At 39.7% G+C, this 27,758-nt stretch overlaps 1 protein-coding gene across 1 annotated transcript in view; it reads right to left on the bottom strand.

Annotated features, from left to right (window-relative positions):
* The window catches only part of CERKL (ceramide kinase like), a 103,015-nt gene extending 76,260 nt beyond the window's left edge, over nt 1-26,755 (bottom strand). Inside the window, 1 exon segment of the mRNA XM_028509979.2 lies at nt 26,346-26,755. Coding sequence (XP_028365780.2) covers nt 26,346-26,574 — 229 coding nt within the window. The 5' untranslated portion in view covers nt 26,575-26,755.
* Nucleotides 26,756-27,758: the final 1,003 nt, after the last annotated feature.

The following is a 27,758-nucleotide window of genomic DNA, read 5'->3' as shown; positions in this document are numbered from 1 at the left end:
AACATGGATGGTAATGCACCCTACCTCCACGGACTGTTGTGAAGATTCAGTGAGTTTATATGTAAGATGCATGACAGTTTCTGGTATATAAGATGCTATTATTATTACTATTATCATCATTATTAATACTATTATTGTTATATTATCTGAACTAATTCAACAGACCATTTGCAGTCACCACACCAGTACCTGAATCAGAAAAACCAAGTGAGTCAGTATTTGTGACAGAATGGAAATAGGAATAATTTGAGTTTTCATCTATCCTACATTTAGAATATAAAATGCTCTGGCCTTGGTTCAAGTTTATAAAGGTAGCTCCTATTAGTAGGGAGCATCCTAAGTGCCTTTTCCAAAGCAGACTACTAAACCTCCTTTGACATAAAGGGTCTACTAAGAAATTTATGGAATAGGGTAGGAAGAAAAAAACAGAAATCGAGAGAGTATGGAAAATAAATGAGAAATAACAGTCAAAGGAAAAAATTACCAGATATTGACTCTTGTGCCACTGCTACTCTCATTGATCCTCGTTAGGCACAAAGGTTTTTCCAGTGCTGTGGGAAATGCATCAAATCCCCTTTGTACTTATCCTAAAAGGCTTTATGTGCCCCACTCACAATGCAAAGTTCTTCACCAAGTCCACCCAGGAGGGGATGACAGTGTTTCTGACAAACACTGATGATTCTGTCATGTGGAACAGAAATTTAACCGTGATCACCTGGTTGCACCCTGCAGTGCTTTCTCTATGGAACCTGGATTTTGTTATGGAAGATGAGACCATGCTGAGAAGGAGAAGCATTGCACACCGTGTGACAGGAGGAAACACTGCACACATCGCTGCCCTGAGTCTGAAATACGAGGCATCATGAGAGCACACCAGTCATGAAAGATGCCATTTTCCTTATTCATCATTTCAGCTTCTCAACAGATTTGAACATGATACCATAGCAACAAGTTACAAGTGAGGGAGTTGCTAAGAATTGAGACTAGGCAATGGCATGTCTATAAGATCATCACAAACGACAAAACAATGCATGACAATCATCCAAGATACACAAAATAAAATACATAGCACAATTATTTCAGAATATTTCTAAAATATAATGTCTGATTCTGAAGTTTTCTTTTGTGTTCACAATCTTTTTTGTGGAAAAAAATGTAAACAACACTATATTTAGATTATCTTGGTGCTAACTGGCTATTTAGACCATGACTACAGAAAACTCTTATTCAAAAAGCTTCAGACTCCAAAAACTACCATCATCAACTTCAGAAATTTTCATAAAAACCTCCAGAACTTTGTAGCTACATATTTTAGAAATGGTTTATGCAGTGGTTCTCAAACTAACCTCCAGATAATTCCAACCCTTCCATGGCATGGACCAAGTAACTCTGCGTTGCTTTATCTGTTGAGGAAGGGGAGAGAGGTGCTTTAAGATGCCCTTGGAAGAAGAGATCAACATTGCAGAACCCACTGCTTTAGTAGGGATGTTAATACAAGTAAGCATGGTTCTCACAATGCCAATTTTGTTGCAAAGAGTTACTCGGATACTAAAGATCAGGGATCAGTTCATTTGTTTAAAATGCTCAATTTTTTTTCAGTGGGGATAATAAAAAAACAAACACAGTAACCTACGAAGACAGGATTTAAAGCTTCAGTCTCAATATATTAGGATCTAGAATCCTGGAAAACTCAAAAAATTATTGAAGTAACCTTCCAAAATAGCAAAATTGAGGGCTTTTTCATTTTTTAATGAATATCTGTGACCAAGTTTACATAAATTCATTTTCTTATTAATGTATTTTAGAGTTACATTATTTTCCCAACACGTAAATGCAGTTACCACCTACACAAGATTATTATAATCTACCCCAGGTAATTACTGCTGAGATCAGCAATTTAATGCCCTTTGTTTGCCAAATTTTTGTTTTCCCAAGAACCAATCCCACTCTATAAAGATGTGTTTCCAGGATACATATAATTAGGCTGGGTATAACATCTGTTGCTTTGAATGTTCAGAGCCTTACTAAACCAAAGTGAGAGCACATTTCTACATTGACTTTCAGGAGAATGGCTGAAGTCTGAAAAGCTTAAAAACTCAGATTTTTTTTAAAGCAGTATTTGTCAAAAGTCAAAGCTAATTCTAATTTAAATACAGAGTGGGCAAAAGTAAGTTTACAATTGTGAGTACATGAACCACATTATTTATTCTTGTATTATTAATTATTGTATTATTCTCCATAGGAACAACTATAAACTTATTTTTGCCCACCCCTAAATTTCCATATAGAATTAACACATTTCAGTCCTTACTTAGATAAATTTTCAGTTATTATAGCATTCAATATCATTACTTTATTATCCTGAGAACTTACCTTAATGTGATTTCATATAAAAATCTTAGTGAATTTTCTACTTCAGTTATCTTTCAGAAGCAAACCATGTAACCAAGAAAACAAAAGACAAACTATAGCCAAGGACGTCAGAGAAAATAACACTGGTGACCTCTTTTCTGTATTTTGCCCTTTGATAACAGCACAGTGGATTTATACAACAGACAGGACAGTGTTACACTTTTCAATGTAGGTCAGTCTTGTTCAGACTTGAAAAAAGCAGAGTAATAGTGACCCAAACCACTTCTCTGCATGAGATTTAAAGTTGCCCCAACAATCTGATAGTCCTAAGAACATCCCAATATGCAAGATAATTATTTATTGGAAAGATATACCAGAAATAAACAAAGATAAGTGAACATTGATTTTAGTGCCAAAACCTGAAATAATCCCTTAATACATGGGAGAAGTAATCAGACATGGTCATCTCTTACCAAATATTAGTAATCATAGACAAAAAAGAGGGGGAGGAAGAGGAGGAGGAGAAAACCCCTGAAGTTAGGAGTTCATCGTGCTTTCAGAATACTTTGGAAAGCTAGGCAAGCTCATGACAGGGTTTATGATATTAAAAGGCATGTCACTCTCTCTCAGTACTATTGCTACTGTTACAGAACTGAAAGATTGCTGTTTGGGTTGCATTTAGACTAATTAGACTACCCAAGTTCACAGAGATTTAGAGTTGAGGAAACTTACCTAAAATGTAAAAAAATAACCCACCTTCCCAAACAATTTTAATGAGCAATTCTTATTTCTTAGTGTCATATAAAATTTAAAAGTAACCATATATTAGCCATTACATTAAAAAATTAATGCCCTGGTTGGTGTGGCTTAGTGGATTGAGTGCCTCCCTGAAAACCAAAGAGTCGCTGGTTGGATTCCCAGTCAGGGCACATGCCTGGGTTGCAGGCCAGGTCGTGCAAGAAACAACCACTCATTGATGTTTCTCTCCCTCCCTTTCCACCTCCTTTCCCCTCTGTCTAAAAATAAAATCTTTTTAAAAAAATCAAAAATCAAAAAGAATCAAACAAAAAACCCTCACCTTACTATTAACAAAAATCTGGGAGAGAGGGGGTAAAACCCTCTTTCGGGCTTGGAAAAGATTTAGCCAAAGGAGTGCTATATAGCAAAACCAACTTCTAAGGAGAGAATTCCTAGGCTGAATTGTGACTATATTCAAAGCTAGGGTCTTTAAAGAAGAATTAAGGTTAAATTAGGTGATAAGGGTGGTGCCCTCATCTGATAGGACTAGTGTCCTTATAATAAGAGGCAGAAACACCAGAGAGATCGCTGAGTAAGTGCACAGTGAAGGGGCCCTGTGAGGACCCACGGAGAAGCTGGCCATCTGCCAGGCAGAAAGAGTGGTCTCACCAGAAACCAGTTCTGAGAGCACCTTGATGTGAGACTCTCAGCCTCCAGAACTGTGGGAAAACAAGTAAACTTCAGTTGTTTCAGCCACCCAGTCGGTGGTATTCTGCTATGGCAGTCCTATAGGATGAGTGCACCACCCTTCCTTAAGTTTTAATTTCTTTAGAAAACTTTCCCAATGTGAACACTGAAGACTACTTAACAGCAAAAGGATAAAAACATTAAACAGTTGCTTAGTTTATTATTAACCACAATACTAGAGTTATATGGGATGGACACAATTATTTTAGGAATGAAAATCAAGACAGAAAGGGATGCAGGCTCAGAGAGAACACTTATGGTAACTGAGAAACTTGTATAAGATTCCAAAGGACCATTTACAGTATTTCTCATGTTGTCTTCCTGAAGAATCAAACACAGCATCTCTCAAAAGTCCTTCCTATGTCCATGCCACTGGTTCTTTACAAGTCTGTCCTGGAACTAGAAACTGTACCTCACTGAAATTCCAAACCCAGGAGGTTGCAGCACAGTTACTCTTAGAAAGTTAAGGTCAAGATGGATCCAGGATTAAGTGGAGAAATAGGTCAGTCTGAAAAGCCCAGAAGTGACGACTAGAAAAACGGCCTTTCATCACCGGCCTCACTGCCCCTGCCTGCTGTTCATGCTGCTCCCTTGGAGCTCAAATTCTGATGTAAGGGGCTGAATGCGGGGTTTTAAGAAGGTCCCATATGGAGAAAAACTTTGCCCCAAGCAAAAACACTTGTATTTCTTACCACTTATCCTAAATGCGTCCTTTCTGGCGCTCACACATAATGTAAGAGTCTCAGAAAAGGGCCAGGGCGTATGGAGACAAAAAACATAATAGGAAAGAAAGGGGAATGGAGGTTATTCTGGAAATTTCTCTAAAAGTAGCCATAGTGCTGGACATTTCTATTTGCTTTTCCCCTGTATCATTTTAACTCCAATCATTTTTAAGCTAAATTATCTTCAGACATTAAAAATATAATTTTAGGAAAGCATTTATCTGAAATAAATATATAGTACTAGATTTAATATTTGAGGGAAGGGTTAAATAAAATTATGCAAATAATGAATTTATATTTTTAATAATTTATTGCAAAGATCAATACATCATCATTGAAAGAGTGTTTCCACCGCTTTCTATTGTTCTTAACTTGTTTCTGATTTTTGTCTTTCCCAAATTTAAAATAAGTTTCTGACCTGACATTGTTTTCTATGTTATCATCCATTAACTTTGAGAGGTGTTATTAAAATTCAATGGTTACGAGAACTATTTAATTTGGAAATGTGTATTATCCTAAGATACTATGAGATTTCTTCTCATATATAGGGATCAGGCAAACAAAGGAAAGAAATCCAATTATTTAAAACAGTAATCCCTTAATACTGGAATTTTGTTTTAATTATAAAAAGTGTCTTATTAAAAACAAAACAAAGCATTGTCTTTAATGGAGAAACCCTGTGTTTCTCTAGGAAACATGCATGCAAGATTTCCTAAAGAACATGTCAGCAAATTAATTTTGTGATTCTTCATGACGTAACTGACTTCTTAAAAAGAGCATCAAGTAAACAGTGATGGGCCCCCTGTTCACATCAGACGAGGCACCAGCAAAGTGAATGGAAGTGCACTCCGTTCTGTTCCCTGCCTTCACCCCACCCTGAAAGTACAGACAAAAGTCCCTGTATTAAAAACTAGTAACAAAAAGTTCAGGAAGTAGTAAGTATTAAAATGAAAACTGCTCAATTGTTTATATTCAGATATGTGACTCCAGATATATCCAACACCCAAACATCTTTGTCTTATGAATGTCCTCCCCCACACCTATGGTTCCTCCAGGGCTGCGGACATACAGGGCAGGGGGAGCGGAGGGGCGGGAAGCTATGGCTGAAAGTGAATGGTCTGCTCCAGGGGAGGTGAGGAAAGTCACTGGGGCCTGTCCCTAGCTGGTCCTACTCATCATCATACACAGAGGGAGAAACTAAAGCACAACTGGGGGGAAATTACATTCCCCTTTGGGTCCAGCAACCAGCCCACTTAAATGATTGAATGTTGGGCCCAGGAGGCTAAGGGAAATCCCTCTTCCTCAAGGGACATAGAGGGCCCTGGCTCTCCTATTTCAGGCTTAAAAGAAAGCCACTTAGGCATTCGACACAGCCTAGCTTAGGTTTTATTACTAAAAATAAAGCTTTTCAGTAATCCTGTCACCCCCTCACAGAATTGAATTTTGGCATGGAAGGCACACAGACCTCACTGAGGCAGGCCAAAGCTGGACCATGGCAGATCCAGCACCCTGAGTACCTGGCAAGGGCCTCAGCTCAGCTTCAGCCAAGTGATGACGAGTGGGAGACAGAAGGTTGTCCTAATGACATAAGTCCCCCAAGGGACAGAGGGAGACTAAGAGCAACAAGAGCAACTGAATTTCTGTGAAAAGCACAGAGATGTAAATGATGACACGCTTAGAGTCTGAAGGAGCCCAACAGCTGATGCCTGCAAAGCACATGAGTGGAAGGAACCTAGAATAGGATGTTCCAGCCATTATCTTAAAACAACACAGGTATATACTGTGACTAAGCTCATATGTATATTTACTTTATTGCGTTGAGATTTGGTATCATGTGTAGGTAATACAAATTTTATGATAATGTCCTGTAGTGAAACAGAGGGAACTGGAAAGAATCTACTTACACATTTTCTGCTGGAAAACAAGTATTGCTAGTCAAAGGAAGTTCTGTTTGTTTTTCATTTTGTTGATGTTTCAGGTTTAAGTATCATAAATATATAGTCATATTGCTTCCTCTGAATAATAAATAGCTACCTGTCTCTTTAAAAATAATTAGAGAAAACAAAGAGGAAAGCAGAAAAGAAAACACTAGACAATGAAAATCTGTGATCACTGCTTCTTAGGCAAGGTCACACCAAAGCAAGTAACAGGGATTCCCACCTGTAATATGGTCAATGGTCTGCATTCTCTAGAAGCTTTCCAGTCTCCTCCACCCAAGATTTGACAACTTCATAGAAACTTCACCTCCTTTTCCTTTGTCTACCTTTACCCACCCACTGAAGATGTCGATAATAAAAAAAACAACTACTACTATACACTTCTGTAAAATTCAAAGAGTAAATACAGAACCATTAGAAAGCAATTTTGGACTTAACATTTTGGATCCTAAAGGATCTATTAAAAGAGCACTTTCTATTTTAAAGCATCAATGACTAAAAAATTAAAGTCACAATCATGAAAGATAGTTTTACAATAATGTGCACAGGTGGCTCCAATTTTTGAGTTCTGCCATTAGGCAGACTCAAATGGTTAATTAATATCAATAGCATGAATACCAGAAAGTGAGCCTACTCTAATGAAATACTGTATATTCACATTAAAAACATGACTGGCAGGTCAAATTCTAAAAAAGAAACAGTAGATACCACCACAAAACTAGCAGATGTTTCTTGGGGTCATTTGGACAAAAACATAAGCATATGTTAAAGAAATCTGACACTATCATGGAATCAGTTGGTGCCTAAAATAATAGCAGCTCCTTATGGCAATACGGTATCCGTATCAAATGCACAGCACATTATGTTGCAACAGTATGTGCAGACAAAAGAGCATCAGTGGCAGCAACAATGACCAGTGCTTTTATTATGGTGAAAAAATAAAACTAGAAGATTCTATACAGGACATAATATTGTTTAACGGTAAATTGAACATGAGACTATGTTGAATTTTTAGAGTTTGTGTTTAACCAATTTTATTGAGACTTCTATAAAGGCAGAATACTAACCAATAAGAATACTAAAGTGTTTATAGAGGCCTTTAAGATGGGCTTTCAGATTTCTTCAGTCTACCCAAGAATGATGGTGAAGATAGTTGTTATTTTCAAAGTTAATAATAATAATACTTGGTTAGTTTACTGTATGATTAAGGATTCTTTGCTTCCACTGGGTGTCTTATCCTTAGTAGTTAAGCAATCCATAACGACTGAATCATTACTCTAACATAAAGTAGTTCATAATTTGGTATGTGTATTATCAGCTTTAACCTCGGAAGTCTGAGATCTTCTACAATATTTCTTTGTAACTAGTCATATCACCCCAAAGTATACAATATGCATGATGGATGCTAATAGCTAATTAAATGTTATTGACCGAAGGTCTCTGAAAAATCAAAGCCAAAATGCATTCACAGCTTTCCAACCTAATTGTTGGGACTTAAATTATGTCCTAGGAGAGTTAAATTTGAAAGACCACTTCCAGTTTCAAGACACAATTTTTAATGCAGAATAATTGGATGCAAGATGAATCTGGCATGCACCTAACACAGAGTTCAAGTACAAAGAAGATTTGAATAAAATTAGGTACATCCATAAAATGTTTCCATAGCATGAAGCCCAATAACAGAGTAACATAACTAAAACATTCCACAGCCTGGATAGTGATAGATGTGTCTTTCATTCAGAAGCTAGGTACGAACATTTTTCCCCAAATATGAAAAAAGTTAATTCCAAGGAATAGCAATACAACTTTTAGAGAAAAATTTATTTCTACCTTTAAAATAAGAACTTATTATAAATCAATTACATGACAAAAACGTGTATCCATGATGTTTAGTTTACTTTAGGTGTTTTACATTCACCAAGATTTTCACTTTAAGTTCTCACCTGTATAATGAAAACCACAACAAAATGTATACCATCCTTCCTTTACACTTTTAATATATGGAAACATACCTAAAATATAAGGAAACTAACACATCCTAACAGCTGCTTAATTTTAGTGATCTTATTCTTTCTGCACAGATGGGCAGTAGAAAGTACTTGAACTGTGTGTTTGTAACCTTTACTAAGTTTTGATTTGAAAAATATTATTTGTATTAGACAAAAAATAGAGATTTAAATAAATGACTTTTTGAGTTTAAAATATACAATAAATTTACTTACCAATATTTAATAAATAATGTTTTCTGAAAATACCTTTAAACTTTTTCTAAAGTGGCCTCAACCTGATAAGAAACAAGGCCTGGAAGGAGAGAGCCTGAGGCTCCTGGAAAAAACAGATACTAAGCCTGATGGGGTTCAAATTCTAGTCCTTCAGGAGGGGTTTCTCCAGCTTATGTCTTTCTCAAGCTCTCAATTTCCCTTCTGTTTGGACATTTTGCTAATCATTGGCACATTTGATGCTTTGCAGAATACATTCCAAGTAAAATGCTTCACATTTTGCAGAACTGAGAATTTTAGCAGTGCCCACTATCCATTTCCTTGTCTGAGCTAAAATCTCAGCATCGCCTTTCTTTCTTTCCTTTCCCTCGAGCCCCACATCCTCCAAATTCTTGGGCGGTATTCCTTCGTCTAGCCTCACCGCTCCATTCTCCCTGCTACATACACACTGCCTCCTTGATCCTTGATGTACCAGTACTCAACACGGAGACTATTTACAATCCATCCTGTCCCCATGGTTGCCTTTCTAAAACCCAAACTTACCTACTTTAGAAAACAAAGCCTTGATTTCGCAGGACACTTGACTTTTGCCACCCCACACTCAACCCCCAGGTTAAGACACCAACTTCCTAGGATAATATTCAGGGCCTCATACAAACTATGAACGTATCACAGAGCACTGTCCTCTCCCCCCATTAACATACACTCACCCGACAGACTATGGTCTTGTTTTCCAAATAGGTCCAAGCATTCTCTCCTGAGATTTCTTTTTTCTAAAATACTATTTTCCTAGATTGGTTTCCTCACTCCTTTGTGTTGCCTACCACAATCATTCTTCAAGACCTACATGCATTTAAGAAAGTGGGTAGAGGTGGGGTAAGGACAAGAATATGTGTACATTTTTGCTTATATATTAAACATAAACAAACAAACCAGAAACTTGAAAAAACGAGCTTACTCATAAAAGGAAGAAAGGAAAATGGCAGAAGGGACACAGATAAAAGTTATACTTCTCAGAATACAGCTTATTTATAGTAAATTTGACTTTGGAACCATATAAACATGCTACATAATTACAGAACAAAATTAAATTTTAAAAAATGCCCCACAATCAAAACCAAAATGAAATAAATAATTCCGCACATTGAGTTGGGGGTATAATACCACAAATAAGAATGATTCCAAGTATCTTTAAAACAGTACTTGACCACACATAGCATACACTTAAAGTAATATGTACTCTAAAAGCTAAGCCAAAAAATTACAGGATGATCTTAAATGGCTTTCAGTCACTGTACTGTTGATGGTAGCACTGGTGTTGTTATTGTATGATAAACATGAAAATAAGTAATGATATTGTTGCAGTGAGAGACTTAAGGTTATAAGAAAGGAGATGAAATAGGAAAACCTTTTTGTCTTGAACCTAAAAATGAAATTATTAGTATAATTCCATCATACATTGTCTGTTTAGGAAAGAAAAATACACACTTCCTGGCTCTATTTTCTACAAAAACATAGGAAACAGGACCATATAAAGGGAAGTACTAGCAATGAGCACACATGGTACGTAGATTGTGGTCTCTAAACACCATCACCCAATAAAAGGATCTAGGCTTCCTTGATGATAGTGTTAATGCCATGTCTGAAGCATGAAATGTTTAAGATGAGCCTGGAAAATCTTACCATTTCAAAAAGCAAGACAGCTAACACAGATGACTGAGGGACTGTCAAAAGAATGTGAGTCAACTTGAAGGGATTCCCATTGCTCCAAAAATATAGAATTGGGATGAGAATTAGTAATAGTCATTGCTATGAATTGAAATACATTTAATATGTTTAAATACCTGAATTCACAATGACAATAATAAAAGTCATTGGTTACCATGGCTGCTGTGGTCTTCCTTTAAGGAAGAACTTGCCTCCCACTGTTGGTACCTGCAGGATCCCCCTCAAGTTCAGAGCTGAGGTCACACTCTTCCTAAGCATCCCATAGCCCATGGTGGAACACTGCTGAGATGTGGCCAATCCTGTCCAAGGCAAGATGCCTAAGGGGCAGTCTTATCTCTCAAGCTCTCCCCTTAAATCAGCAAAGACTTTATCAGACATGCATTGTGGGCTGAGGCTCTCCCCTCTCCGCTTTACAGGTGTCAGATTGGCACCACAGTCTCAAGGTTATCCCTCCGAATCTGCTTCCTCCCCTTTTTATCTTTCACAGACATTTGTCCCCATATACCCATATTCCTATGGGAAACTACAGGCCAGACAACCCAGTTTGTTCAGAATATGAATTACAAGGAAAAGAGGAAGAAAAATCTGAGGATTAGGAAATAAAAAAGACACAGCAACCAACTGCAATATGGACCTTATTTAAATGTTGATTCATATAAAAAGAAAAGGATAAATAATCAGAGAAATACAAACACTGAATAAAAAGAAGATTATTTTAAATCAGAATAATGGGGGAGGGGAGGTCAGGGACTGGGAAAAAGAGGTGAAAGAATTAAGAAGTACAAATTGGTAATTACAAAATAGTCATGAGGATGTAAAATACAATACAGGGAATACAGTCAATAAATTTGCAATAACTATGCATGGTGCCAGTGGGTACTGAAATATTGGTGGAACGCTTTGTGAAGTATATGTGTGTCTAACAACTATGCATACACCTGAAACCAACACAAAGTAATATTGAAAGTAAATTGTAATTGAAAAATACAAATGCAAAAAAAATGAACTAGTGGTATTGTGATTATGTTGCATCTTATATGTTTAAAAATTCTCACCTCCTAGAGATTCATGCTGAGATGTTTATAGATGCAATTATACAATGTCTAAGAATTACTTCAAACTATTCCAGAGAAAGAAGGGAACTGGGTAGGGCACAGAAAGAACAAGACTGGCCTTGAAAACTATTTAAATTCAATAATGTATAACAATAGAGGCTCACCCCTCATTGGGTTGAACATGGAGACTTATTATGTTATTCTTTCTACATTTGGGTGTGCTTGACATTTTCTATTACAAAGATTGGGTTTAAAAAAAAACTCTTAAAAATTCCATTTCTCTATCCCATTTTGGTCATTTATTCATAAATTTAAAATGCCTAGAGAAATGGAATGTGCTCTCTTTAGTGTAACTGACTAAAGGGCCTGAAAGAGGTCAGATGATATTATTGCATTATAGGTTGTTTTTTTTTAATGTACTGAGGTCTGTCTGGAAAAAGTCCAGCCATTATTAATATAACAAGAATAGTCTGCACAACATCGACATAGCCTGGCAGCCAAGGAGAGTGGACTGGAATGTGCAATTGTGAGCAATGACGACTTGACTATACTAGTCAGTGGGGGTGGTAGACACTGTTGAGAGAGCATGTGTACTGTGTGACCATCACATTCAAAATGACTGAGTGAGTAGAGCAACAAACCTAAATACACACACACACACACACACACACACACACACACAGGTTTGGATCACGATACTACTCTATTACTAACTCAGGCATCGGAGAGATTCCTGAAGGCATTGAAGGCATTAGGGGGAATTCTTCCTTGCTTGACTAAGGAAGCAGCATAACCTAATGGGAAAAGTGTGGCTCATGACCTTGGGCAAGTTATTTAACAGCTCTGGGCCCTGGGAATAAAAATCCTAGCTAGACTACAGAGTCTTGTTAGGGAGATACTTAGCACAGAACCTGGCAGAGTAAACATTGGTAAATGTTCACTATTTTCAGTCAAACACTGGCCACTGTTGTGTAGCAGCCATGGTAATTTCCAGAACACTGTTTCTGATGAAAATCTTGGAATGTATATAGGAATTCCCTGGTGCCAGCTGCTATGTTATTTTAGATTTATCTTTAGGCTTACCATAAGTCCATAGCACTATGCCAATTTTTTTTTTGGTATGCATACCTGCCTGCTCACTTGCCTGCCCACCTTGCCTTTGGATTCAGTCATCCATTACACTAACAAAGGGTTCTCAACTTCTGGTTTGCACACAGAAAAAGTTAGTGTAAGATTTAATTTCCTTTGAATGCCATTTCCTTCCCTCCTTTTCCTTTTACCTCCCTTCATCCTGTACTGGCTTTGGGAAAAAATACAAAACAATATAAAGACCCATGGCTACTGAGAGTTTCTTTTCTTTGCTCACACCACATAAACACACACACACACATGACTAAAACTCACTAGTTCAGCAAACACCACCTACATCATAGGCACAGTACTTCTAATACTTGGGCGGGGATAGAGTCATATGGAAGAACTTAGGCCCATACTGAGGACTTTGAAGATGTTTGTAGATTTGTCAGTATTTGAAATGTAATCTAATAACCTAGTCAAGTAATAGGCTAGATGGGATAAGCAATAAGGTTCAGGATAAGTATTCTGGTACTGAGATCATAATGAATTACATATTCTATATCCCTGGCCCTTCAAACGAGAATGGTCCACTTTCCCAAATTACAGAGAGCACAAAAATGCCCAGTCTAGAAACAGCATCCACCTGTGTACCCAATCAATCAGTAGATCCCTGTATCTACTTGCCCTGGCTCTTTAATTCTTCAGTGTCATCATGATTAGACTTGTGCAGTTTACTTAAGGTCGTCCTGCTGTGGAGAATCCTGACTGGACCAACTTTTCTGCTTATTGACCTTGATCCAGCCCATCTGACTCTCAGTATGCACATCCCTATGGCCCTTGGCCTCAATACAAGTACTGCTCCCCACTCCCAGGAGGGTACTTGTGTGCCAGTTCCAGCCCCAAAGGCACCCATGTGGGGGAGCTGTGAGATGAAGAGGAAAAAGTATTGTAGATCGGTTTTAAAAAGTACTGTATTTGCCTTCAAATGGTACCACATGGCTGCAGCACATTCAAGAACAGCATCAGCATGCAGACTTCCACGGGGTCAGGGTACAGAAGCTAGGACAGCTGTCATTTGGAATATACTAATCCTACAGTAAGAAACATTAAGTTTGCTGAATTTTGGTTTATATAGTAAATCACAATGACCATGAGGAATAATATGGTGACTTTTAACAACTTTACTATCACAATTCACAGTAACAAAGAAAACATTTTTTGTATTCGCAAAATATGTGAAAGGGTTTTGCCACTTTGGCATCTCTGGACTCAAGTTTCTTTACCTTGAAATCAGCAGTTCAGAAGGTATGGGCAGATCAGTTCTATGCTGAGATTAATTATTTGAAAACTGTACCTTTAATAGAATAGAGATTAAAGTTTCTTTATAATACTTTAAAATAAAGATTAAATTCCCTGGAAATCCAGGGAATAAACATTTTCAACCTTCCATGCGTTAAAGCTCTAGTCACTACCCTCTGCATGTGGCTACTGAACTTACACTGAAATTAAATAAAATTGAAAATTCAGTTCCTCAGTCAGATGAGCTATATTCTAGGTGCTCAACAGCCACAGGTTACTGGTGGCGCTGGTACTAAACATGTGGACACAGAGCACTCCACCATCACAGAAGGTTTAACTGAACAGCCGTGCCTTAGAGATCCACTCCACATTTGTTTTTCTACCCGGACTGACTTAATTTCTTAAAAGGTAATATTCATAAAATATGAGCTCTACACAATATTTATGTATAGGTTAACAGGCCCGTCAAATCATTTAAAAACTTCATATGAGAAACATGCAGTTATTTGGTAAGCTTGATTTTTCAGAACCATCTTTTTCAAATTCCTTCAAATTAAACAGCTTAGAAACATACTACCAATTTTTAAGTATTTTCATTTTCATATGTAGAATGATGAATCAAAGCATCATGTTTTGTTGAGTAATTAGTCCTTCAATAATTCACGTGAGTAATAGGTCACTTTGGGGTCTCACCCCTGCATCCATTATTTGTGACCACACGGGCCACTGACAGATGTCTCACTTCGGATGGACACAACAGAAGACTGGGATCTGTTTCACGTACATCTGTTCCCCAACGGCTTAGGCAGATTAATACTTAAGAATGCACCCAGCTCTGCTAAGTCCCACATAATCAGTGACTCTTATTTTTTTTCAATTGATTGTTTTTTTTCTCCTTTTCACATTTTTCCACATGACCTTTCACATTGCTAAGTTTCCAGCAAATAAATTGTTTATATAAACTGAAAGCGCAAGAAAATCATTTTAACTCTCATATAAAAGACACACTTTCAAGACCTTATTTTGAAGCTTGGCTTTCTCAGATTTTCTAGTTACTGCTCTAATTCAGCTGAGTTCAGAGTTGTGATAGGAATATCCTTTTGAAAAAACATAACATGAAATTGTGTAATCTTAGGTAGTAAGTCTATGAAAAATAGAGACTTATAAACCATAATCAAGATTTGAAATCCTCATTTTGTTTTTAAAAATATTTGAAACATTATATTCTAATACTAAGCAAACATATTATAAAATCCTTACTCTGAAATTTGATTAGAAGGTATGGGAAATGAAATTTGATTTGAGGGTTCAGAAAAAAGGATAAGCTAGTACCTTTGTCCATTATGAAAAACCTGCTTCTGTCTACCCCTGACCAACAATTTTGTATAATGGTTTCCTCCTTTCCAAAGACAGGACCTGTGCTGGGGTGATGGCTCACCTCTCACTACTGTGCCCTGAAGCTGGGGAAGTAGAGCAAGGGACTTGGCCCATGTTTCTCATGTGGTTCTTCTAATTAGAAATTCATTAGCATTGCGAAACTCCCTCTGCAAAATGCAACACTCCATACACACCAGCCGGTTGACTGCATTGATCATCCAAACCTTATTCACATTTATTTAATTTATTAAGGTATCCTAACACTTAAAGTTTATAAAAACATAAGTTTTCTTTAAAATGCAACTTCACAGAGTTGATGCTTCTTGGAGGCCACAGAATACAAATGCTTCATTTTACAGGTAAGAAGAAAACTAGCTCAGAGGGGTTAAATGACTGCCCAAGAGACAAGACATCAGGTCCTTTGGTGCCCACTCCTGAAACCTTTCCTGCACCACAGACAGCTGGAGTAGGAAGCCTATAAAAGACCCTATAGTGATTGTCATACTCTGAGGTGCTTTTCATTAGTAAATGACAAAGATGTTGCAAGGAAAGGGTAGAGAGAGAGAGGGAGAAGGAGTGAAGCAGGGAGGAGAAGGGGAAGGAGGGAAGAGAAGGGGGAAGTGGAGAAGAATGAGGAGGAGGAGGAGAAGGGGAAGGGGAGGAAAAGGGAAGAGGGAGGAAAACGGGAGGGGGAGGGGAGGAGACGGGGAAGGGGGAGAAGAGGGATGGGAGGAGAAGAGGAAGGGGAGGAGAAGGGGAGGGGGAGGAGAAGGGGAAGGGGAGGAGAGGGAAGGGGGAGGAGAAGGGGAGGGGGAGGAAAAGGGGAGGGGGAGGAAAAGGGGAAGGGAAAGAAAGAAAGAAGAACAGAAGGGAGGAAGGAAGGGAGGGAGGGTTATGGGCATTTGGCATTCCCTCACAGAGATCCCTTAATTGATCATTCTTAAGTGCACAAAAATATGAGCTTAATACGGTATAATCCTACCCATTACTAACTCTTCCATCAATAACTTTCCCTTATGGGAAATAGATAAAAACATTATAACCCAATCATATAGTACAATAAGCAGCTCCTGCTTCTAGGATGCACAAAAATTCTTGTACTTTCTATTTCAGTGTAACACTTCAAATAGAGGCTCACCACTTGATAAAAAACCTGTTCCTAAAAGTTTGTCCTTGGTTGAGATTTAGTACAATGCCAATGGGCAATCAGTGATGCTTTGGAATTATTTAACTCTGAAAATATCTGATTCAGTAACAAGCTAAGGCCTAAATTACAAAATAGGCAAATTTTCTATGGCGCCTGCTCATGTTCCCTTTCAGACCTCTCTCCTCAATTTTTGACACCTTACCCCCAGGCCCAGGCCCTGTGTTGGGGGCTGCCTACAATGCGGCATTACTCTTGATCAGCTCTGCCTGGGCAGGTTCTCAAGACCCAGACTTGTCTGGCATTTTCTCATTGGGTCTCCTCAAAGAACTCACCTGATCCATCTTCCATTTTTTTCTCTCAGATAGCTAGAAAGTTGGTAATTACTTTATGTTAACATGAGTAAACCTGTGCCTTATTCCACAAGTAAAATGGCTACAATCTGAGTGAGATTCCAATATAGACATCACTGACACCATTGTAGGTAATAAAGAAAATATTTCTGAACAGATGGTGTCCTTTGTGTACACAGTTTCCATTACAGTGGTGACATCCTGGACAATCTATGCCCTGGTTGGTACTTCCTACCCTGCAGTTGAGCAAGATGGAACATTCTGGCCATGATGCTAACAATGAGGAAGTGGGCCAATATTAGCCAAGAATTTAAAAAAAGAGTTCTGATGCTTTAACAAAAGGGGAGGGGATACCCTCTTCCAAGTGATTCCACTTATAAGTAGCAGTATAGTAATCAGAATACAGTGCAGTAGGCAAAACTAAAGTTCAAGAGACCAGCTAGCAAATTCCTTCACTCAACATACATTATTTTATGTATAAGACACTTTTCAAGGCACTGACAGTAAACAAAACAGATGTTCCGAACATCTTTACTTTTCCGCACCTAGATCCAGTCTCTGTCCTTCTCCCCCTGCTCTGTGCCTACAACAGGTGGTCCCTTGCACTCTGGCTTTGGATTACAGTGAGGACCAGAAAGAGAGAGAGCACGGGTACTGAATCTCTGACTCCCTCTCTGTGGAACTGGTTAGGGAAATCAGCCAAGTTAAAGCAAAGGCCGTAGACCCTGAGGAGTGGCCCTCCCTATACAGTCTCTCGGAATCCAGGCTCAGGCAACTCTACCCCTTTTGGACCTAAGAATGGAATCACCTGTTCCCCTACTTCTAGTCCCAAGAATACTTCACTATCCCTACATCTTATTCACACCTTTATAAATACTGCTTTTTAAAAACTCTTAAAAAGTTATGCCACTATGAATGTGCCATTTATTTACTAGCAGGACCCTCAAAACTGGGGTGGTGGCGAGAAAGACAGACAGTAAATATTATATGATGTATTGGACAATACATGCCATGCAGAAATATGAAAGTGATAGGAATCAGAAAGGGTGCAGGAGGAAGGAATTTTAAACAGGAATTTTAAGGCAAGAAAAATCTTACTGAGAAGATGACATTTGAATACAGGCTCAAGGGAGGCGACAAAATGGGTCAAGTAGAAGTTTGTAATGGCCGGAGCTATGGAGGTGATTGGCTGGACAATGAAGGAAGACAGTAAATAGAATAGGATTGGTGGTTGATTAGTAGTGAGTGAAAGACTGAGTCTGGACTTACCTTCAGAATCCTGGCTCACATAACCTTCCAGATAGCTTTCTGAATGCCCTTTCTCATAAACAGTTAGCATGTTTACTAATTATAAATACAACCCCATAGCCATCCAACATAAACTTCAGGGAGTCCTACTCATTGTACCATAGGTTACACACACCTCATAAGCAAAGTTAAATATTCTGACAACTGGCTAATTAGTGAGTTCCAAAACTACGGTAGGGAATACAAGAACAGATGTTATTTCTGAGGAGCAGGAAAAGTTGCTTTTCTTGTAGATGCATTAAATTTGTGGGACTCCCAAGCTGATGTATACAGGAAATATTTGAGGTCAGGACTAAAGACAGGCTGAATATTGATAGTGTACATAGAAAATCCTATAGACCCCACCAAACAAACTACTTGACCTAATAAATGAATTTGGCAAAACAGTGGGATACAAAGTCAATATTCAGAAAACAGAGGCATTTTTGTATACCAACAATGAAATATCAGAAATAGAAAATAGGGAAAAAATCCCATTTGATATAGCAACAAGAAAAATAAAGTACCCAGGAATAAACCTAACCAAGGAGGTAAAAGACCTATACTCAGAAAACTACACAACACTGAAGGAAGACATTAAAGAAGACACAAACAAATGGAAGCATGTACCATGCTCATGGATCAGAAGAATTAACATCATCAAAATGACCATACTACCCAAAGCGATTTATAGATTCAGTGCAATCCCATTGGTATTAAAGTACCAATGACATATTTCACAGATATAGGACAAACATTTCAGAAACTTATATGGAACCATAAACAACCCCAAATAGCTGCAGGAATTTTGAGAAAGAACAAAGCAGGAGAGATCACAATACCTAATATCAAACTGCATTACAAGGCCACTGTAATCAAAACAGCCTGGTACTGGCATAAAAACAAGCACATAGACCAATGGAACAGAACATAGAGCCCAGGAATAAACCCAAGTCTCTATGGTCAATTAATATTGACAAACAGAAAAGAAGCATAAAATGGAGTAAAAATAGCCTCTTCAAATGGTATTAGGGAATCTGGACAGCTACATGCAAACAAATGAAATTCAACCACCAACTTATACCATACACAAAAATAAATTCAAGGTGAATAAGAGACCTAAATATTTAAGTTGTGACACCATAAAAGTCCTAGAGGAAAACATCAGCAGGAAAATCTCAGACATTCCACGCAGCAACATCTTCACTGATATGTCCCCTAAAGCAAGGGACATAAAGGAAAGAAAACAAATGGGACCTCATCAAAATAAAAAAACTTCCGCATAACTAAAGACTGCATAACTAAAGAAAACAGCATTAAGATGAAAAGAGAACCAATTATATGGGAAAACATATTTGCCAATGACACCTCAGACAAGAGTTTGATCTCCAAAATATATAAAGGACTCACACAACTCCAATCCAGGAAGACAAAAAACCCAATTAAAAAATGGGAAAAAGACTTGAACAGAGACTTCTCCAAAGAGGACATACAGAGGGCCTAGAGACATATAAAAAGATGGTTAGCATCACTAGCCATCAGAGAGATGCAAATTAAAACTACAATGAGATACCACTTCTCACTGGTCAGAATGGCCATCATAAATCAACAAACAAGTGCTGGAGAGGATGCAGAGAAAAGGGAACCCTAGTGCACTGTTGGTGGCCATGGAGACTGGTGCAGCCACTGTTGAAAACAGTATGGAATTTCCTCAGAAAACTAAAAACGGAACTGCCTTTTGACCCAGCAATTCCAGTACTGTGATTATACCCTAAGAGCCCTGAAACACCAATCCAAAAGAACCTATGCACCCCAGTGTTCATAGCAGCACAATTTACAATAGCCAAGTGCTGGAAGCAACCTAAGTGCCCATCAGCAAATGAGTGGATCAAAAAACTATGGTACATTTACATAATGGAATTCTACGCAGCAGAGAGAAAGAAGCAGCTCCTACCCTTTGTGACAGCATGGATGGAACTGGAGAGCATTATGCTAAGTGAAATAAGCCAGATAGTGAGGTACAAACACCATATGATCTCACTTTTTACTGGAACATAATCCACAAAAGAAAAAAGCAAACAAAATATAACCAGAGTCATTGAAATTAAGAACAATCTAACAATAGCCAGAGGGGTGGGGGAGGGGGCAGTGTGGGGAGAAGGGTTTTCAGGAACTACTATAAAGGACACATGGACAAAACCAAGGGGGAGGGTGGAAGAAAGGGAGGGAGGTGGGATTGGCTGGGGTTTCATGGAGTGGTGGGGGGGGAAATGCAGACAACTATAATTGAACAATAAAATAATTTTTAAAAAGTTATTTGTATAAAAATAAAAATAAATAATTTAAAAATAAAAAAAGAATACACTCTGTTTCACATAATCACACACAAAAAAGGACAAACTGAATGTTAAGCCTGAGGGTAGATGAGAAAAGTGGATGGTATAACTCAGAGAGTACATGTGAGTGACAACAGTTAGCAAGAGCAGACTTCTTAAGAACACTCAAATTAGGCAAACAGAAAGAAGTCCCCATGGGAGACTGATAACCTATGTTCTGATGGTGTCACAAAAACCAAGGCAGCAAAGTCAAAGTCAAGTGAAGGAGAAATCCAAAAAGGTAATAAGGGGCTGAAATTGGTCCATTTGGGTAATTGGAAGGCGACTGCTAACCTTTGCCCAAGCAGTTTTAGCAGAGAGAAAAACAAAGCCAGTTCTCAGATGGCTGAGGACTAATTTAGAAGTGAACTGATGGAAGCAATAAGAGTAAACTGATTTTCCTAGGAACATATCCAAGAAACTGAGAAAAGAGGCAGAGTAGCAGCCAGAAAGAGAATCTTCTAGGACCAAGGCAGGGGGTGGTTAGGATAGGAGAATCCTGACCACATCACTAAGCTTAAGAGAAAGCTAGCAGAACAAAGGCTAAAAACCTAAGAAAGGGGGCAGAAGAGATGACCCCAGTTTCCAGATGAGGCTGAAGAAATGGGATGGGTTGGTTATGAAGAAAGGTGGCAAACATCTATGGTGTGGCCGTGGGTGGGGGCACAGGACACAGAGTGAAGATAAAACATCACTGAAATAGGTTTAGAAAGTCTGAAGCATAAACATAATTGTGATACAAGTATCTCCAATGGCCGAACTCTGGATAATGAGAGACACTGTGAATTAGATCACACAGGTTTAAACAAATATAAGAAAATAGCTGGGGAATTATCATCTTCATTCTTTCTACTAAATAAAACCCAAATTCTTTACCTTTGTCTTCAGGCCTCTTCCCATGCTGGCCTCTGCTTTCCTGTTAAACATTCTCCTCCTGGTACCCTGTCACGTTTTAGCAGTCACTGTTCCCTGAAAATGACCTTCCATGTGCTGGTTTCATCTAATTCTCTCAACCTAGAATTTTTCTTCCACTCCCATCACACCTGACAGAACAGTGCCCCCTCCCCCAAATTTAGGTCTACCTGGAACCTCAGAATGTGACCTTATTTGTAAATAGGGTTCTGCAGCTATGATTAAGTTAAGGATCTCAAGATGAGATCATCCTGGATTTTGCGTGGATCCTAAATCTGATGCCTTTGCCCTTATATCCAGAGAGGACACAGAAAGAAGAGCAGGCCGTGTGAAGTCAAAGACAGAGGCTGGAGACACACAGTGACACATCAAGGAATGCCAGGAACCACCAGACGCTGAAAGAGGCCAGAAAGAATGCTCTCCTAGAGCCTGCCCAGGAGCGTGGCCTGGCAGGCACCTTGATTTCTGAATTCTGGCCTCCAAAACTGTGAAGGAATAAATTTCTGTGTTTTAGGCTGACAAGTTTGCAGTGCTTTGTAGCACATCTCTATAAAACTAATATAACACCTTAACCGTCATAAAATACTCTTTACCATTCAACTCAAGCTCCTTTTGTAAATGAAGACTTAAGTAAACAAGATTAATCCTCTGTGAAAAAATCTCCTGCCAAGAATAGCTCTCCCTCCTCTGAAGACACCTAAATCCTTAAAGGAAGAGCCCACATCCTACTTATCTTTATATCACTGCACAAAGCACACACAGGTGCTTCATGTTTGATGAATGACAATTTGGTGACATACCATCTTACATCATAGCTTACAGTCCTCTTTCCAAAAAGGTAAAATCCCCTTGAAGGCAAAGACCAGGTCATCATTTTGCATTTGTATAGCATCTAGCAAAGTGTTCTGCACTTAAGTTAGCATGAAAATATTTAAGTTAAATTGTTAAGGGGATAACTGCTATCCATCTACTATGCTAAATTGAAGACATTCCCTCCACCAAATAAAAAAAAGCACTGGTGCATTTGTGCCACCCATCCTGATTTGCAGGCTGTCCTGAACACTCCTCCCTTCTATGGGGATGAGTAACACAACCATTCCCAAGTTTCCAATTCACCATGGAACCCAGTAAAGAGAACTACAATAACGATGGTCACACTCATTTGTCCTGCCAACAAGACCATCAAGCAGCCACTATTTTGGCAGTGACAGCCCTCATAATATACATCAATGCCTTTGCTCATCACTCAAGATGGAATATTAGGGTAAAACCACAAAGTATTTTATCTCATCATTGAAAACAAGGTTGGGAGAAAATATTTGCAAAAAAAAAATGCATCTGACAAAGGACTGTTACCCAAAATGTGGGGAAAAAGAACTTAAAATTCAGCAATAAGAAAACAACCTGATTGAAAATGGGCCAAAGAGCTTAACAGATGTGTCACAAAGAAGATACAAAGAGCAAATAAGCTTATGAAAAGATGTTTCACATCACATGTCATCAGGGAAATACAAGTTAAAATCAGATACCACTACACACCTATTTAAACAGCCAGAATCCAGAATGCCACAGACGCCAAATGCTGGCGAGAATGTGGAACAGCTCATTCAATGCTGGTGGGGATGCAAAATGGTACAGCAACTTTGGAAGATAGTTTAGTCACTTTTTACAAAACCAAATATACTTTTACCATACAAACCAGCAATTGTACTCCTTGGTATACACTCAAAAACCTGCACACAGATGTTTACAGGAGCTTCATTCATAATCACCAAAAGTTAAAAACAGACAAGATGTCCTTCAGTAGGTGAATGAGTCAGTAAACGGTGTTCCATCCGGACAGCAGACTATATTATTCAGCACTAAAAAGACGTAAGCTGTCAAGCCATGAAAAGACATGGAGGAACCTTTACTAAGTAAAACAAGCTAATCCAAAAGGGTGACACACTGTATGATTCCAATTATATGAAATTCTGGAAAAAGCAAAACTGTAAGGTAGTAAAGGTCAGTGGTCACCAGGGCTTGCAAAGGGAGGAATGAATAAACAAAACAGAGAGGATTTTTAGTAGCGATGAAACTATTCTGATTCCATAATAGTGGATACATGTCATGCTGGTTAATTTATGTGAACTTGACTGGGCTAAGGGATGCCAGGGTAACTTGTAACACATTGTTTCTGGGTGTGTTAGCATTTGAACCAGTAGACTGAGTAGAGAAGATCCACCCTTACCAACGTTCGCAGCCATCATTCAATCTGTTGAGGGCTAAATATCACAAGAAGGCAGAAGGAGGTCAAATTCTTGCTCTCTTTTAGAGCTGAGACCTCCACCTTCCGCCCACAGAGGAAAAGCTCCTAGTATTTAAACTGAGGCTTACTTTAGCACCTCCCAACCCCCATTTCTCAGGACTTCAGCCTCAGACTGGAAGTCAGCTACGCTGGTTTTCAGACCTTCAAAACAGTCTGAATTATACCATCAGCCCCTTCCTGGTTCTCCAGCTCGCAGACAACATACAGTGCATATCTCAGCCTTCATTATCCCATAATGCATCCATTAAATCTATCAGCTATCTGTCTATCTATCTATCTATCTATCTATCTATCTACCTATCATCATCTCTGGAGAACCTATCAGTTCTCTGGAGAATTCTAACATACATCATTATGAATTTGCCAAAACCCATCGAATATACAAACACCAAGAGTGAACTCTATGAACTGTGGGTGGTAATGATGTGTCCGTGTAAATTCATCAGTTGCAACAAAGACACTGCTCTGGTGGGAAATGCTGATAACAGGGGAGGCTGAGCTTGTGTGGAGACAGGGGTGTATGGCAAGTCTCCACCTTGTTGCCCAATTTTGCTATGAACCTAAAACTGCCCTAAAAATAAAGTCTATTTAAAAAGACAACTACTAAGGCACTATGAGGTTTAAAAACTGAGTGATTTCAAGACACCTCCTATGTGTGATCTAACAATACCCAGGGACCTCACCCTGACCCTCTTCTGGAGCAGCCACAGAAATTGGCCAACTTACAATGGACGTGGTCACCCCCACTTCATCCTCCCAAGTACAGTAACCTTAATGTAGTTTTTCCTCCATTTTCTGGACCAATTTCACTTGTCATTTACTACTTACATGTAAACTAACTCCACAGCAGGCACTATTTCTCACGTTTAAACATATCATGTCTTAATACCGCCTTTTCTTTTCCCATTCTTACTTTACTAAGTGAAGCACCTCTTGGTTTCTTCTATAAATAGAAGCACTTACTAAGGTGCTAGGCTTCTGTACCTTCAAATTCAAGGGCCCAAAGTCGTTTGCATACTAGGTGTTAGTTACAAAGAAAAAGTGGTACATCTAGATTAAGGAAAAGAAAACCAAAGGGTTTTAGGCCCAAATCAAACAGAGTAAACACTTGCAATACTTAGGAGTTACAACTGTCAAGGTGCCTTTTTAAATGTTACCCACAGTTATGCTAATTAAGCCTACCTTTCCTCAGTCACCACTGTATATAAAACAGCATTTATTTCTGTGGGTGGTGTAGCTCAGCGGATTGAGCACAGACTACAACCAAAGGATTGCTAGTTCAATTCCCAGTCAGGGCACATGCCTGGGTTTCAGGCTAGGTCCCCAGTTGGAGGTGTGTGAGGGGCAACTGCACATTGACATTTCTCTTCCTCTCTTTCTTTCTCCATTCCCCTCTTTCTAAAAATAAATAAAATCTTTTTAAAAACCCAGCATTTATTTTTTGCATCATTATTTAACTTTTTGCTTACCAACACTGCGACAGTAATTTTTATGGCCTCTCATTGCATATTTCATTTTAATTCTCTAAGATTTCAGCTTTGCTGTATGGTAAATTGGCTCTTGTAGACTAACCTAAACTCTCATTGTAAACTTCTATATCCCCCAAATTCAAAGTGACTTAAAAACTAGACAGAATAATTCTGTCCATATCCCTAGATTTTAACTCAAAAGTTTGAGAAAATATTCCACCTTGGTTTTCAAAATGCTTAAATACATTTAAATTAAGTTCAAAGGAAGTATTCATGGAGTGAGCAAGGCATATGCAGAAGCTGAATTCACACTCACAACCAGTGCTGGGTCCCTAGCTCCTCTGCTTCATTTCGACTTTTGTACCAAAACAAACAAACAAACAAACAAACAAACAAACCACACGTTAAAACAGTGTTGTTTTCCTATGCTGTAATGTAAATAGTACACTGTGTCTTGTTTGTCAACGGGGAAGGCCATTTTAAAATTTCATGAGTTTGTATTTAGCTAAAAGAGACAGTACCACATCCGAAAGTTTTTCTCTAAATCATCTCTATACTAAAATTTGAAATATTTCTATTGTAAAATACAGCATTATAACACGTCCTAAATAACTAAGTTTTCGAGTCAACGAAAGTCAAATGTAAATAAACAGCATGATGATGATTCTAAAGCCAACATCAAAAATCGAAAGTTTCCAGACTGAGCCTGAAGCTTGATTCCAGACAATGGCGAGGGGGATGTGAAGGATGGAAAAGTTCGGAGAGACTCCCAAGCACTGTGATGAAACTTTCAGAAGTCAGCAAAATGAGAGCTTAATTCAGAGCTCTCGTGGAGGTTCTGAAAAAGTCCCGCACTTTCTGAGTACGGTCAGAAACTGACAGATTAAAACTTCATCAATTTGGCGCAGGGAAAAGTAGGCGCCCTTTCCGTACTTAAAAAACACCACCCCTTTGGGGATCAATTCTTTCCTTTTTGGCACAGAGCACAACCTAAGCGTGACGGGGCCCAGGGAATGCAGCCCCAAGCGGCAAGACCGGCAGGAGGTGGCTAGAGGCGGGAGGCCCCGGGGAGTGGCCTCGGTTGCCCCAACGGGGAAGGAGGCGGCGGCAGCAGCTCTAGGACTCGGCGGCCCTCGGAGGAGGAGCTTAGGGCGGGGAGGAGGGAGGCCACGCCCGGGTGCGGAGAGCGAAGCTGGGGGAGGGAGGGAGCACTAGGAGGCGATGGCTCCTGGACTGGCGCACTCACCCGTGGGGCGCTCCGGCTCGATAGGCCGCCATCTGAGAGCCCGCACAGTCAGCACCACGTCGCAGCTGCTCCTCCCGATCTCGAAGATGCCCCGGAGCAGGACCTGCTCGGATGCCGCCTCCGGCTGCTGCGGAGAAGCCCTGGGTGCTGCGGCCGCCGCCCGGGGCGCCTCTTCGTCCCCTTCGCCCCCCAGAGCGCTCACCCGGCCGCCGCGTCTCCCCAGGGGCATGGCTGAGCCTGGGACTGGGCCGCAGCCAGGGGTCCGCGGAAGCCTTTGGAGGAAAAGAAAAAGCTGGAGGCGCCGGCAGTCGCGACTTGAGCTGCGTCCGGCGCTGCCACAGCAACCGCGCGCCAGGCTGAGACCAAGGAAGGGGCGGGGCGGGCAGGCGGGGCCGCCCAGACTTAGTTGCACGTGTGCCCGCGGGTCGCCAGTCTCTGCTCCTAACTACCAAAAAAAAAAAAAAAAAAAAAAAAGAAGAAGAAGTTGCTCCTTCTACCTAGTCCCTACTGTTAAAAGCGTTTTAGCGCACCGCGTTACCCGCAGTTGAATAAACTAGCGATGCTCAAACTTTGACTAGCACACTCACCTTCCTGGGCGTCTTGTTGAAATGCAGATCCTTATTGAATAGGTCTGAGTTGAGGCCCCAAGTCATGTTATTTGTTGAAAAGCTCCCGGGCGTTGCCGACGCCACTGGGCCGCGGAACACAACTTTGGATTACAAGGGCACAGCCTCCGTCTCTTAACTTCCTCTGCAGTGGGCTGTCCTGGAGATCAGAGGTCTCGCTTTATAACCACGCTGGCATGCCCTCAATAAGTAGCTGATCTTTATGTAGCTGGTATAGAGAAAGGGAGTGCTCAATTTCCAAACGCCCTGAGAGGAGGTCCAAGATAAGTCCCTGGTTTGCATAGACACATTCTCACCTGACAGACTCAGTAGTAAAGGAAGGAGCCTCCTGCCCCAAGATACCTTCTCCTCTGCAGTCTTGTCTTTGCCTGGACCTGGCACTCCCTGGAGAGAGATTGCAAGCAGCAGGACTTGTTCTCCGGAAGGCTACTACTGTAATATAGTGTTACCTGGAAATGGAGAGAGCCCTGGGGGTTCATCTCTCACTTTCTCCTGATAGCTGAGACGCATGAAAGGAGCTGATCGTTAATTTGGAAAGGGCAGAGAGTCTTTAGGCCAGCGGCTCTCAGTCATGGCTCCGCATCAGTTACCTGGGGAGAGTTTTAAAATCCAGGTGCCCAGGCTACACGGGAAGACAAATTAGAATCTCTGGGGAGGGGCCCAGGCTGAAGGATTTTTAAAGGCTCCCCGGGTGGTTCCAATGCTCAGCCAGGGCTGAGAAAAGCTGCTCTAAGCAGTGTAGCAAGGGGGAACTGACGACGTGTGGTGAAAGGGAGAAAAACTGACT

The sequence above is a fragment of the Phyllostomus discolor genome, chromosome 4, assembly GCF_004126475.2.
Source record: "Phyllostomus discolor isolate MPI-MPIP mPhyDis1 chromosome 4, mPhyDis1.pri.v3, whole genome shotgun sequence".
Classification (NCBI taxonomy): Eukaryota; Metazoa; Chordata; class Mammalia; order Chiroptera; family Phyllostomidae; genus Phyllostomus; species Phyllostomus discolor.
The sequence above is the reverse complement of the archived record's forward strand: the minus strand, read 5'-3'. Positions and strand labels throughout refer to the sequence as shown.